Consider the following 12,153-nt stretch of genomic DNA (forward strand, 5'->3'; position numbering starts at 1 on the left):
GAGGAGAGAACGCTGCGTCAAAGTACGGCCCACCCGGGAGCTGCGCACGCGCAGTTTGCATGACTGAAGCCAAATGAATAAGGAAGTGCCGTCGCCAGAACTCTCACTTCCCATTGGAGCGGAGAAAGTTTGTGGGCGGAGCGGGTTGTTTGGCGCCTGCGTCGTGCAGTGAGCGGGCTGGCGAGCGGCCGCTTTGCTAGCGGGAGCGGCTGCGGCGCCGGTGCTGGAAGAGAGATGCCGAGGGAAATCATCACCCTACAGTTGGGCCAGTGCGGCAATCAGAGTGAGCGAACCTCCGGCCCCTCCACTAGCCAGGCTCCCTAGATTAAGTGGGATTTCAGTGTGGAATCCTAGACTCCCATCTGCCCTTCCCAGAATTGTAAGGGCGGACATGCCTCACCCAGGGTCCAGTTACCCAGCCCGAGGGGCCTTCCCCTGCCCAGTCTCTGGCATACAGCCCTTTCCTCTCTCATGGGAGACTCCTGAAGTTTGACTTCCTATCCCTGGACCCAGGTGCTCAGTCCCCCAGCTCCTAGCTGGAACCTGCCCTGACCCAGATATCCTCTTTCTCCCCCGTCCACCCTCCCTCCAGTTGGGTTTGAGTTCTGGAAACAACTGTGCGCAGAGCATGGGATCAGCCCCGAGGGCATCGTGGAGGAATTCGCCACCGAGGGCACTGACCGCAAGGACGTCTTTTTCTACCAGGTGCTTCCAACTACTTGACCAGAGCCTGCAGTTGCCCAGGGGTCCTGAAGGGCAGGGCAGAGGCTTGGTACTGAGAAATCCTCTGGGCACAGGGGCCAGGGTGGCTGGCTTAAGGAGGGAGGGCAGGCAGGAGCCAGAGTTGGGAGGACGGAGGACTGGGCAGGCCTTTGCTGAGTGGGCCCCCTCCTGGACTCCCTTTGACAGGCAGACGATGAGCACTACATCCCCAGGGCTGTGCTGCTGGACCTGGAGCCCCGGGTGATCCACTCCATCCTCAACTCCCCCTACGCCAAGCTCTACAACCCAGAGAACATCTACCTGTCAGAGCATGGAGGAGGAGCTGGCAACAACTGGGCCAGTGGATTCTCCCAGGTCATTTGCTGGTCCCTGACAGGACCCGAAACACTCTTCCGGTGTGGGGACAGGCCCTGTGACTTCCCCGAGAGATGAAATCAGACAGTGGGGAAAGGAGAGAGGGAGAAACATGACTGAGGGGAATTCTTTTCTCTAAGTCAACTGCGTAATATTATTAACAGACTACACTAGTGCTGTGTACCAGGCCATAGTAAGTGCTTTACATGTAGTATTTAAACCTCCCAACAACCCACAGACACTTCTCTGCCTTCCCAGAATCCCAAAAAACCTCTGAAAGCAAAAGATGATTTATAATTCATTTAGCAGCAAAACTCTCAATGGAGAGTATCCAATTTATTGTCATTACTCATACCTTTCTTTACAGAAATGTTAATGTGTTTGACTAGCGCACCTCAGACCCCCACTGGCATTTTACTGAACATACATTATGTGTACCATATTACCTTTCTAGAATCTGAAGCATTTGAATTCCAAAACATAAGCTCCCAAGATTCTAGATAAGGCTTTATGGACCTGTATTATTACCTTCATTATACAGATGAAACAGGTGTAGGAAGATTAGATAACCTGCCCAGAGTCACTCAGCTAAATAGAACTAGAGCTAATATATGAACCTAGGTAGTCTGGATATAGAGGGCCTACTCCTAACCTCTCCGTGCAAATAAAAAAGCAGGGCCACTGTACTCCAAAACAGGACGTTTAGGTGCTATAAGGAGAATTAAGGGAAGCAATTCTGATGTCAGAGTCTTTGTCTCATGGTCCTGCCACTCTGACCCTCCCCATGTCTATACAGGGAGAGAAAATCCACGAGGACATTTTTGACATCATAGACCGGGAGGCAGATGGCAGTGACAGTCTAGAGGTAAGTGTCTCGGGAATGCTAGTGGGAAGTGACATAGGGAAAGCTTAGTAACACCCGGTAGAAGCCACCTGCTAGGTACAAGGCCCTTTGCACTGGACAGAAGCCACCAGACCTCCCGGGAAATAAGGCAGAGTCTCCTAAGCTCTATGTGTCGGGGGAGGGAAGTGGAAGGAGAGGGCTCAGAAAAATAGGAGTCGGAAATTGTGGGATGGGTTCAGTTTGAAATTCTGCCAGAATCCTGGACACTGACTACCCCTCTCCCGTGCAGGGCTTTGTGCTGTGTCACTCCATCGCTGGGGGGACAGGCTCTGGCCTGGGCTCCTACCTCTTAGAACGGCTGAATGACAGGTACGCCTGTGTGTTGAGGGGCTGGGAGGACTTGGTTTTCCAAATAACCGGGAGTCCCGTCAAATATACCTTCCTATTCACTGGAGCAGGAAAGGGACCTTCTAGTTCCTCCTGTAGTGAGGAAAGCTAAGATACAATGACTGAGAACCGATCCACTCCCGCGGCTTGGAACCAGAGCCTAGCATTCAGACCCTTGATGAAGAGATGAAGGTTTAGGAAGTTGACAGTTTGGAGTTGGAACCCTAGGTCCTAACATGTCTCTCTGCCATTTGGGAAGGTTACAGACTTCCAAAGTCAAGTCTCCCTTCTCTACTGGTTCTGTAGCCCCTACTATTTTCCCCGTCCAGATTTAGCTTCTTCCAGACAGTTGTTGGAAGTCCCGTGTTTACCCAGCCTACAGTCTGTTGGCCTGACCCTCTTCTCCCAACCCCCACCAGGTACCCCAAGAAGCTGGTGCAGACATACTCAGTGTTTCCCAACCAGGACGAGATGAGCGACGTGGTGGTCCAGCCCTACAACTCACTGCTCACACTCAAGAGGCTGACCCAGAACGCGGACTGTGTGGTGAGTCCTGGGTTCTGCCTTTCCCTACTCCCAACCCCCCGTCTGTGTCATCGTTTTCATGCATTTAAAAATTCCGTTTTAAGGCCTCCTGGACTCTAGTCCTGTGCAAGTCCCTTTTCAATGAGTCTTTCTGGCTTTGAGGCTCAAGAGAAATTAAGCTTCAGAGCCCAGGCTCAGGCAGAGCTCCTGTTCTTTCTAATCCCCCAATTCTACCACCCTCTTCGGTCCCCCCAGGTGGTGCTGGACAACACTGCCCTGAACCGGATCGCCACAGACCGCCTGCACATCCAGAACCCGTCCTTCTCCCAGATCAACCAGCTGGTGAGCCGCTACTTCTGGATTCCTTTAGACTGGAACCGCTTCCTACTGGAACACTTGTCTGGGGAAGGGAGCACCCCCCCTCCCAACCAGGCCAAGACCCATGACATGGCATCCCTGTCCCCAGGTGTCCACCATCATGTCAGCCAGCACCACCACCCTGCGCTACCCTGGCTACATGAACAACGACCTCATCGGCCTCATCGCCTCACTCATTCCCACACCACGGCTCCACTTCCTCATGACGGGTTACACCCCCCTCACCACGGACCAGTCGGTAAGAACAGCCCTCAGTGTCTCAGGCCCAACTGGCCCTGGGCCCAGAAACCTCTCACCTAGCCTTCCTCTTTTCCCTGCTGCCCCACGAGGCGCTGTGCTCGGGGACTGGCACAGACTCTCAGACTTCCTTGCTGACTTGCTCTCCTCTGTCCCTTGCCTTTGGCTCCCTGCAGCGTCTGGGCTGTATGGGATCGACTTATGCTCCTGCTCAGGGGCATGAGTTTGCTGAGCTGAGGATGGCTCAGATTCCCGATCCCACAGCAGAGGCTCGGTAGAGGCCTGAATCTAAAGACACTCGCCAAAGAGGCCATACTGCCCCGAGTCTGGTGGGGGACATGTGTTGCCTACTCTTCTCTGTCCGTGCATCTGTGGGCTGTGCCCTGAGTGCTGGCCTGGTCCCTGTGGCCCACTGTCCCCTCAGGTGGCCAGTGTGAGGAAGACCACGGTCCTGGATGTGATGCGGCGGCTGCTGCAGCCCAAGAACGTGATGGTGTCCACGGGCCGGGACCGGCAGACCAACCACTGCTACATCGCCATCCTCAACATCATCCAGGGGGAGGTGGATCCCACTCAGGTAGGTGAGGCCCCTTCGTTCCACCCTGGAACCGGCAGGGGTAGAGGAGAGGCGACCACCACCACCCCTGTGCCCACCCCAGGTCCACAAGAGCCTGCAGAGGATCCGGGAACGGAAGCTGGCCAACTTTATCCCCTGGGGCCCAGCCAGCATCCAGGTGGCCCTGTCCAGGAAGTCCCCCTACCTGCCCTCTGCCCACCGCGTCAGTGGGCTCATGATGGCCAACCACACCAGCATCTCCTCGGTGAGTTTCACAGCTTGCACCTATTTTCCCTTAATAATTTTCCTGGGTTGTGCTCACCTCTCTGCATCCCTGCTGCTCTGCTTCTGGCTCTTTTACTGTGGAGATAGCCCAGCCTTGGTTCCCTGGCTGTCTGGGCCATATTGTTTCTCTGAGTTCTTTCTGACCCCTGCCTTCTGCACACCTCAAGCTCTTTGAGAGGACCTGTCGCCAGTACGACAAGCTGCGGAAGCGGGAGGCTTTCCTGGAGCAGTTCCGGAAGGAGGACATCTTCAAGGAGAACTTTGACGAGCTGGACACATCCAGGGAGATTGTGCAGCAGCTCATCGATGAGTACCATGCAGCCACGCGGCCAGACTACATCTCCTGGGGCACCCAGGAGCAGTGAGCCCCCCAGAACAGAGACCCTCATCTGCCTTACTGGTTGGCCCAGGCCCCGCCTGACTGACCACCCCTCAGAGCACAGATCAGGGACCTCGCACATTTCTTTCTCATAAACACACATACATACACTCTCTGTTGGTGTGGGGACACATTTCTTTCTCCTCTGATGAGACTATGTTTAATAAAGCACTGGATAGAAATCAAATCACTGGTCTCTTTGAAGGCTTGGAAAACTGGGGAAGAGGAACGCCTATTCTCTCCCCGTCACTGACGGGGTCCACCCCCATTTCTAGCATCTTCAGCTCTGAGCAAATAGCGTCCCCTAGTTTTTCCTTCTCCTTCCTAGTTTTGGAGAACAGGGATGGGGTTGGCCCACTTGAGAAACTTGTTTCCTGGGTAAAAAGGCCTACAGATACGACTGTGCTCTCTCTGTGACACCCTGGCTCCCAGTGCCTTCCCACCCCTCCCTGTATCAGGTGACTGTTCCACCAGTTTCACATTCCCACAGCAGAGTGTCGTCTTGACTGTCAGGGCAGCAGGCCTACAGCTGCCGCCCCCACCACCACACTATTGAGTCCGCCCAGTGGCTTTAATCTGGCAAGTGGGGAGTGCCTGCGAGCCAGGCCAGGAGAGTCACAGTGGGTCAGGCAGCTGGAGTCTAGCACAATTAAGTCAGGAAACCAAACCTGAAGCCTAGACTAAGCAGGGCCAAAAATGGGCCCATAGCTTAGGTGTTATGATTCTCTTCTCAGGTGGTCTGGTTATTTAAAGGGCCAGTGCCTTCCACTTCTGGTGGAAGATTGCAGGAAAGTAGTAAATGCATAGTTATCAAAAGCTTCCAGATCACCCCGGTTGGGTGGCTCAGTTGCAGTGTCGTCCCACACACCAGGATTGTGGGTTAGATTCCAGTTCCGGGCACATACCCAGGAATAGTTGGGGTGCATACAGGAGGCAGTGATCTATATTTCTCTCACATCAATGTCTCTTAAAAATAAATAGATCTTAATAAATAAATAAATAGATCTTCAAGATCGAAAGAGCAAAGCAGGTTGTCCCTAGACTGTGGTGGATTGTCGAGCCCCTTTTAGGCCCTTATGCACCCCAAAGGTAAGGATTGTAGTAGCAGTAACATGTGCAGCACTGGGTTAAGTACTAACCATTTTGTTTAATCCTCATGACAGTCCTCTGAAGTGGTAGATATTAGTATTAATCCCATTGTATAAATGAGGAAACAGGCAAAGAGTTGATTTACCAAGTTACCGAGCTAGTAGATGGCAGAGTTGGAGTCAAACCCTAGTTTGCCTGACTGGCCTCAATGTTACTAAACATTGTACATCAGCCTGCTTTTTGTGATAACTTATAGGGCTGGTGTAGAATCATCCCATTTCTGAAGTTTTTTTTTAGAGCCATTGGATGGGCCCACGGTGGTCAGAGGATATGGGGACTTTGAACACCTGTGCAGATAGGGCAGATGCACTCTAGGGGAGGAGGTGTCAGCCTCAGCGGACTACAGGTACACCTACAAAGTGTCCCCATTACCCAGGTCAGAGTAGCTGGGGACCTCTGTCTGCCTTCTTACCCTCACCACCCCACGCTGTCTGCGGTCAAAGCTGGAGGATCAGGCCCAGCCGATGAGGGACTGGGGCTGGCAGAGCTCAGCACACAACCCTAAAAGGTGTCTGCAGCTCCCTACGGAGGCTGAAGAGCACCCAGGAACTCTGGGCAAGTTAAAAACATTCTCCCCTTACTGTTGGCCTGGGACACACTTTCCCTTTCACGAACCTATTGTCTTTAATAAAGCTCTGTAAACACAGAACAGCATACAGGCCAGACCCTTAGGAACAAAGGGAACCCTTGCCAGGTTACTGGGCAGAGAACAGGCAGTCAGAAGCCATGCCCTGGGCAGGGAGGCCTCCAGCCTGTCACTACAACAGTCAAAAGCACGAGCCTATCACTATGGACTGCCAAGGCTGACTCAGGGAGATCCTCCCAGTCAGGCAGGAAGACTGACTTCAGGGAAAACCAGTCTGCACCTGGTCCCTTCTTGGCTCCGCCTCTGACCCCTGCACCCCTCTGTACCTGGCCTTGATCCTCTCCCTTTGCTGCTCCTGCCCCTGATGACCAGCATTTCATCACTTGGAGGCATCTGCCTGAGTGGGGATCATAAGGTGGCAGCTGTGGTGAGGCTACTATCTGTGAGTGGCCAGCTGGCCCACCTCCAGGCCACAAAGATCCCAGGGCCCTCCTTTGCAGGAGCCCGGGCAGAGGAAACACCCAGCCAGTCCCGAGTCAAAGTTTTGTGTGGTTAGTACTATGGTCTCCAACCCAGAGCAGTGAACGCCCTACGCCAGAGGGCCTCCCGGGGAGGGAGAACTAATGGGAACTGCAAAGATGCCTCCTGCAAAGATGTTTTCAGACTGCTGAGTGCCAGGCTTTATAAGCACAGTCTAATACCTCAATGCCAGCTTCAGAGCCAGGCCCCTCCCCCAGGGCTATTTCCAGATGGCCCATCACCCCACACCAGCGCAGCCCCTCCCTGTTCTTGGCTAGCAGCAAACCCCAACGTGTGTCAACTAGAGGGCAGTGAGGAGGCCAGGTGGAAAGGGAGAGAGGCCTCTGGGAATCAGGGCAGCAGGTGGTGCTGGTGGTGAAAAATCCCTGTGGTGTCTGAGAGACTGCAGACTGCAAAAGCAACAGTCCCAGCGAGAGGCTGATGGGAACACTGGAGAGAAGGCGAAATGCTCAAGCCTGGAATGGGGCCTCTTTTTGACTAAACAAAGAAAAGAAAATGAGCCAATTAAAGGTAATGTTCACAGAACATTCCATGTGATGTGACCGTAGGGGCCCTCGAACATGCATGAGACAAGAGACCTAGTAGCAGGAAGCACATGATCCGAAACAGAGTGGTGTAAACGAATCTGAAACTCGGGGATTGTAACTTTGGAAAGGGGATTGAGATGAGGTGAAGGGGTGATGAGGATAAGCACAGACACTGGACAGAGCTGGGGATCAGTCCAGGAAGCCGCCATACCCCTGGTCTCCACCAGCTACAAGCATTCTAGATCTCCCTAGACCCGGGCAGGCACTCTGCAGTGGAAAGTTGATTAAAATTCAATATACAATACCCCCTCTGGTAATGCCAACTGCGACTGGCTCACTTTTCATCCCCACTCGGGTGTCTTAAGCAGGGAAGGGGCTGCCCTAGGAAATGAACAGAAACAGTTTAAATTGACATTCCGATGTACTAATCCATCACTTATACGTTCTCATTAAATCCCCAAGGGCCAGCTCACGGAGGCAGGAGTTGGTAAAATTGAGTTTCTTGCAAAGTGGCAGGCCCTGTCGGTCGGGGTCTAACACCCCATGCCCCCCAGAGAGAAACACCCCCTCGGGTTTCTGGTAGAGGGTGCTCTGTGAGTGACCCTGGCTGTGGAACCCAGAGGCGGGCAAGTCTTCCCTCCAATCCTCAGATCCATCACTGAGTTATTAACAGGGTGACCAACTCATGCTGGTTTTAACATTAAAAGTCCTGAGACCCAAGAATCCCTTGGATTCAGTTTTAAAATTCATATTCCCACATCCCCTCAGTCCTGGGAAAACCAGGACAATGGATCACCCTAAATTAAAGAACTCCACAGAAATACACAGATGATGTATTGTAGAATTGCATACCTGAAACTTATGTAGTTTTATTAACCCATGCCACCCCAATGCATTCAATAAAAAATAAATTTTTAAAAGTTTAAAAATAAATTAAAAAATCAATTTAAAGTGAAAAAAATAAAAACAAAAACTAAAGAACGTCACAGAGAATGACCAGAAAATCTTGAAACAGTATGTATGAATGGTCAGAGCTGAACTGGGCCTAGGTGACATTTGTTTGTGCATGAATTAAGCAATCATTTATCAAAAATAGAGATCACAGTCCTGGCTGGTGTTCTCAGTGGTTAGAGCGTCAACTCATGCACCAAAGGGTCTCTGATTTGATTCCTATCAAGGGCAGGTACCTGGGTTGCAGGTTCCCTGGCCCCATCAGGGTATGTGCAGGAGGAAACTAATGAATGTGTCTCTTTCACTTTGATGTTTCTCTCTCTCTCCTTCCCTGGGTGTGGCTCAGTGATTGAGCATTGACCCACGAACCAGGAGTCGCAGTTCAATTCCCAGTTAGGGCACTTGCTTGGATTGGGGGCTGGATCCCCAGAGGGGGGCGTGCAGGAGACAACCAATCAATGATTCCCTCTCGTCATTGATGTTTCTATCTCTCTCTCCTTTTCCCTCCCTCTCTGAAATAAGTTTTTTAAATGTATGTCATGACTCAGACATGTACATAAATCAAGTTTCATAATTTTGTGTGTGAAAAACTTAAAAAAAGAAGAACTGGTGCTCTATAAAGTGAGTTAAGTAATATAGGTATATAATCCATTAGATGTTACATTCATTTTTATAATCATGGCCTAAAATAAACTTCATAAATCTATTTTCATATGTAGAAATCATATAGATAAGAAATTTTCTTTTCTTAACATTCCCCAAAGATAATTTAGCTCTTTATTTTAGAAAAAGATTTCTTCTAAAACAAGTAATTGTGAAAAGTCTTATTCCTAAAAATTATATATTCAACCAACTTGTACCTCAGAACTAATTTCTGCAAACATAGGAAATATAAAAATTGATATGTTTTTAAATTGTTAATAGATATGTTTCTTTCACTATAAAGCAGAATCAGTACGTTATACAACTGATTTTATAAATGTGTTCCCCAAAGCCTAATCCAATGGCCCCCCAAAGCATACAGTACTTAGACAAATAGGACTTAAGATCCACTGGGAATTTTGGGGATCAAATGAAGAGCTACTCCCTTTGCACTGAAAGAAGACCTTCCTCAGGGTAACTTGCACTCTGTTCCTGATCAACTGGCTATTATCCCATTTTGTTTCAATTAATGATTAATTTCCCTGTCTTCCCCGCTGGCCTATGCATTTCCATGCCTGGGACAGTGTCTTTTATCTCTGTGTCCCTGATATCTACCCCAGGTCCTAGCACAATGTAGCTGTTAGACAAACATTGGTTGAACAAATGAAAGCATAATGTCAAGGCCACAGCTTCTGCTCCCTGCCTTTCGTTTAACCAGACATTAAAAGACATACCACACAATCAGATAATAGTCTATCCCAGGATAAATTTGCATGTTCACTATTGGCCTACAGATGAGGAATATTGTGACTTAATCCTAGACCGTTTTCAAAGAGGAGGGAAAAGTGGGGAAGACATGTAATTGCTGCAAGTTTAGAAATGAAATTTTAAAAATTCCTTTTATGCATGACATAAGAAAAGATAGCTGCCCTAACTGGATTGGCTCAGTGGATAGAGCATCAGCCTGCGGACTGAAAGGTCCCTGGTTCGATTCCGGTCAAGGGCATGTACCTTGGTTGTGGGCACATCCCCAGTAGGGGGGTGTGCAGGAGGCAGCTGATAGATGTTTCTCTCTCATCGATGTTTCTAACTCTCTATCCCTCTCCCTTCCTCTCTGTAAAAAATTAAAAAAATATATTTTTTTAAAAAAAGAAAGAAAAGATAGCCCAAGATTCTTCTTTTTTGAATATATTTTTATTGAAGGGAAGGAGAGAGAGATAGAAACATAAATGATGAGAGAGAGAGCCCTAACCAGTTTGGCTCAGTGGATAGAGCATCAGCCTGAGGACTAAGGGGTCCCAGGTTCAATTCCGGTCAAGGGCATGTACCTTGGTTGCGGGCACATCCCCAGTAGGGGGTGTGCAGGAGGAAGCTAATCGATGTTTCTAACTCTCTATCCCTCTCCCTTCTTCTCTGTAAAAAATCAATAAGATATATATTTTTTAAAATGGTGAGAGAGAATCATTGATCGGCTGCCTCCTGCACATCCCCCACTGGGGATCGAGCCCAAAACCTGGGCATGTGCCCTTGACTGGAATTGAACCTGGGACCCCTCAGTCCTTGGGCCGATGCTCTATCCACTAAGCCAAGCCAGCCAGGGCACCCAAAATTCTTATACTGAATAGTTTATGGTAGCCAGGAAACAAATGGCCTGATGTAGCTGAATTTCTGATATTTGATCCTTTGGAAATGCTCTCAATGGATACCTTATACAAGGTGCCATTAGCACCTGAATGGAAACAAACTATGCGTAGCTTACTTCCTACAAGATCAAATAATAGTCATGACTCATGTCTGGATCTGTGGACAGCTGCACCAAAGTGGGATATCAGTGGAAGGTAGAGCAGTTCCAAGGCCGAACGTGTAAAGTAAGTTGGGAAAAGGGGGCGGTCAGAACTGGCTCAGTTGGAAGAGCTCCCATAGGGGAAAACAAAGTTGCCAACTGGATGGGTTCCTTTGAAACAATTCCAGTGCCTGGCCCTGCTCAAGGAGCACAGCCACAGTCAAGAGATGGCTGAGCCGAAACCAGTTTGGCTCAGTGGATAGAGCGTCGGCCTGCGGACTCAAGGGTCCCAGGTTCAATTCCGGTCAAGGGCATGTACCTTGGTTTCAGGCACATCCCCAGAAGGGGGTGTGCAAGAGGCAGCTGATCGATGTTTCTCTCTCATCGATGTTTCTAGCTCTCTATCCCTCTCTCTTCCTCTCTGAAAAAATTAATAAAATATATATTTTTTAAAAATCAATAAAATATATTTATTGAGATGGCTGGAAGGAGGTGGTGAAGAGTGAGAGAGCTGCCCAGTCGGCATGGCTCAGTGGTTGAGCATTGACCTATGAACCAGGAGGTCATGGTTGGTTCGATTCCTGGTCAGGGCACATGCCTGGGTTGTAGGCTTGATCCCCAGTGTGGGGCTGCAGCAGGAGGCAGCTGATCAATGCTTCTCTCATCATTGATGTTTCTATCTCTCTTCCCTCTCCCTTCCTCCCTGAGATCAATAAAAATATATTTTTTAAAACTAAAAAAAAAAAAAAATAGAGTGAGAGAACCTCAGAGTCACCAAACTACAGCTGGGCCAATGAGGAAAACACTGGGCCAAACAGCCCCACTTCTTGCCCCAAATCTTCAAAATAATCTCTCTTCCTTTCCCTAATCCAGAGTCTTCCCTGAGAATTCCCACTCCATGTCCCACCCTTGCTTAGGATTCCTAAATCTAGAAAGAACTGCTACCCAAAGTCTTTCTCTTGCCAGAGAGATTCCAGTTTTGGAAATGGTACCATTCTCAGTATCCCATCAGCCTGGCCTCCAAGGCTGGAAATGAATCAAAGAGCACTGGCCACAGAGATAATATGAAAAATACCCCGAAGTTCATGAAAAGAAAGACATAGAGATGAACACAGAGGGTTTAGGTCAAGAGACTAAGGAAGACCAGACTTGCTACCTCTGCTTCTAGAACATAACCATAGGCAATAAAGCTTAAGAGGGCCCCCAACCCAGAGTCAGGCAGCAACCTTAAATTAAGTCTAATGTGGCCCCTGAAAATCCTTGGAAGCTAGCCCTCTCGGAGATTACAAAGACATCAGTCCTGAGAA

General features: G+C 49.5%; 1 protein-coding gene across 1 annotated transcript; it reads left to right on the forward strand.

Annotated features, from left to right (window-relative positions):
* The first annotated feature begins 138 nt into the window (after nucleotides 1–138).
* On the forward strand, nucleotides 139–4,855 carry TUBG1 (tubulin gamma 1). The gene is made up of 11 exons (XM_008149342.3): nucleotides 139–283; nucleotides 593–705; nucleotides 910–1,077; nucleotides 1,874–1,942; nucleotides 2,211–2,290; nucleotides 2,728–2,854; nucleotides 3,089–3,175; nucleotides 3,300–3,449; nucleotides 3,873–4,025; nucleotides 4,108–4,269; nucleotides 4,457–4,855. The coding sequence occupies exons 1-11, from the start codon at nucleotides 235–237 to the stop codon at nucleotides 4,652–4,654; spliced, it is 1,356 nt and encodes a 451-aa protein (XP_008147564.2). The 5' UTR covers nucleotides 139–234; the 3' UTR covers nucleotides 4,655–4,855.
* Nucleotides 4,856–12,153: the final 7,298 nt, after the last annotated feature.

This window comes from Eptesicus fuscus, chromosome 20 (assembly GCF_027574615.1).
Source record: "Eptesicus fuscus isolate TK198812 chromosome 20, DD_ASM_mEF_20220401, whole genome shotgun sequence".
Taxonomy (NCBI): Eukaryota; Metazoa; Chordata; class Mammalia; order Chiroptera; family Vespertilionidae; genus Eptesicus; species Eptesicus fuscus.